Raw genomic sequence first — 2,533 nt, forward strand, 5'->3', positions numbered from 1 at the left:
AGAGATCCCAGTGAGACAGGCAGAGATCCCAGTGAGACAGGCAGAGAGCAAAATGATACAGACAGAGATCACAGTGATGCAGACAGAGATCACAGTGAGACAGGCAGAGAGCAGTGAGACAGACAGAGATCACAGTGAGACAGACAGAGAGCAAAATGATACAGACAGAGATCACAGTGATGCAGACAGAGATCACAGTGAGACAGACAGAGATCACAGTGAAGCAGACAGAGATCACAGTGAGACAGACAGAGATCGCAGTGAGACAGACAGAGATCACAGTGATGCAGACAGAGATCACAGTGAGACAGACAGAGATCACAGTGAGACAGACAGAGGTTCCAGTGAAGTGATCCCAGAGATTCCAGCGGTGCAGATAAAGATCCAGGTGGTACAAAGGGAGACCCCAATGATACAGTGATCCTAGTGACACAGTATTCCAAATGATTCAGTGTGCCCAGTCATACGGACAAAGATCACAGTGATCACTGCATCAAAGAGATCCCTGAAAGTCAAGTGAAGATCTAAATGAGACATGAAGAGATCCCAGTGATACAGGTTGAGATGCTAGAGATTCCCCGCACACAAAATCCCCAATGATAAGCAGAGATGCCTTAGTTAAACAGACATTATTGCTAGTGATACAGACAGTGCTACCTGTCAAATTGGCAGTGTTCCCAGTGTTATAGACAGTGTCACTAGTAAAACAGATTGTGTTCCCAGTGAAACAGACAGCATTCCTAGTGATCCCGTCAGTGTTCCCACTGAAACAGTGTTCCCAATTAAACAGCGCTCTCAGTAAAACAGACGGTGTTCCAAATGATACAGACAGTGTTCCCAATGATACGGACACTATTCCAAGTGAAACAGATAATATTCCCAATGAAACAGACATTGTTCCCAGTGATACAGACACTGCTCACAGTGAAACACACAATGTTCCCAATGATACAGTGTTCCCAGTGATACAGTGTTCCCAGTGATACATACGGCGTTCCCAGTGAAACAGACATTGTTCCCAGTGATATACACAGTGTTCCTAGTGATATACACAGTGTTCCTAGTGATATACACAGTGTTCCCAGTGATACAGTGCTCCAAGTGATACAGTGCTCCCAGTGGTACAGAGAACTAGCTGGTATGAATGGATTGTAAAATCTGACTGGTACAAACACACATTCAGTTGGAGTGCTGCCCCAAAACCCTGTCTCTGAATGCCACACTCTCCTCAGTCTATGCCCTACACTGACAGCACAGCATTACTGAGTAAGTCCAGATTCCAGCCTCCCCAGGTGGTAAATGTTACCTCGAATCCCTGAGGCCCCTGGCCTTCCTGATCTGCTAGGATCGTAGGCAAAAAGGAGAAGATACTGTCCACCATATGCAGCTCGTCGAGGTCCTCAGTCTTCATCTTCTGCTTCCTCTTCAAGTATTCCTCCCTCTGGCGCCTCTCATTTTCCATGTCCAGTTTGGCCATGCGTGCTAGATGTTCCTTTAGAAAGAGCACAGCTCCGAGTTAGCACCAACCAGATGGATGAAAGCGTTGACAGGAAACAAAACTATAAAGAGATATTAAGAACTGCTGATGCTGGAGTCTGAGATAACACAGTGTGGAGCTGGATGAACACAAAAGGCCAGGCAGCATCAGAGGAACAGGAAAGTTAATGTTTCGGGTCGGGATCCTTCTTCAGAAATGGGGACAGGGAAGGAAGCTGGGAAATAAATAGAGGGAGGAGGGGTGGGGCTGAGGAAGGTAGGTGGGATGGTGGTAGGTGAATGCAGGTAGGGAGTGGTGGGGATTGGTCAGTGAGGTGGGAGGGGCGATGGCCAGGTTGTGTCAGGTCAAGGAGGTGGGGATGAGAGGGAGGGTTGGACATGGGATGAGGCTGGGGGTGGGGAGATTTTAAAACTGGTGAAACCCATGTTTAGGCCATTGGGCTGTAGGCTCCCGAGGCAGAATATGAGATGTTGCTCCTCCAGTTTGCGGGTGGTGTCATTGTGATACTGGAGGAGGCCCAGGATGGACATGTCACCCAGGGACTGGGAGGGGGTGTTAAAATGGTTGGCGACTGGGAGGTGTTGTCGTTTGTCGCGAACAGAGTGCAGATGATCTACAAAGTGGTCTCTGAGCCTCCACTTGGTCTCACCAATGTAGAGGAGGCCACATAGGGAACAACGGATGCAATAGACCACATTGATGGGATGTGCAGGTGATTCTCTGTCTGATGTGAAAGGTTTGTTTTGTGCCTTGAATGGAGGTGAGGGGGGAGGTATAGGGGGAGGTGTAGCACCTCCTGCAGTTGCAGGGAAAGGTGCCAGTAGTAGTGGGGTTAGTGGGGAGTGTGGAGCGGACGAGGGAGTTGCAGAGAGAGTGGTCCCTATGAAAGGCAGATACAGGTGGGGAGGGAAATATATCCTTGGTTGTGGGGTCGGATTGTAGGTGGCGGAAGTGGCGGAGAATGATACATTGGATGCGGAGGTTAGTGGGGTGATATGTGAGGACAAGGGGGATTCTGTCTTTGTTTTTGTTGGG

General features: G+C 48.8%; 1 protein-coding gene across 1 annotated transcript in view; it reads right to left on the minus strand.

Annotated features, from left to right (window-relative positions):
• LOC109915178 (unconventional myosin-VIIa-like) overlaps positions 1–2,533 on the minus strand; it is a 108,028-nt gene that overhangs the window by 23,338 nt on the left and 82,157 nt on the right. The window contains exon 19 of the mRNA XM_048604142.1: positions 1,307–1,492. Within this exon, the coding sequence (XP_048460099.1) occupies positions 1,307–1,492 (186 nt within the window). The remainder of the gene's footprint in view (positions 1–1,306; positions 1,493–2,533) is intronic.

This window comes from Rhincodon typus, chromosome 13, assembly GCF_021869965.1.
Source record: "Rhincodon typus isolate 14 chromosome 13, sRhiTyp1.1, whole genome shotgun sequence".
In the NCBI taxonomy this organism is placed as follows: Eukaryota; Metazoa; Chordata; class Chondrichthyes; order Orectolobiformes; family Rhincodontidae; genus Rhincodon; species Rhincodon typus.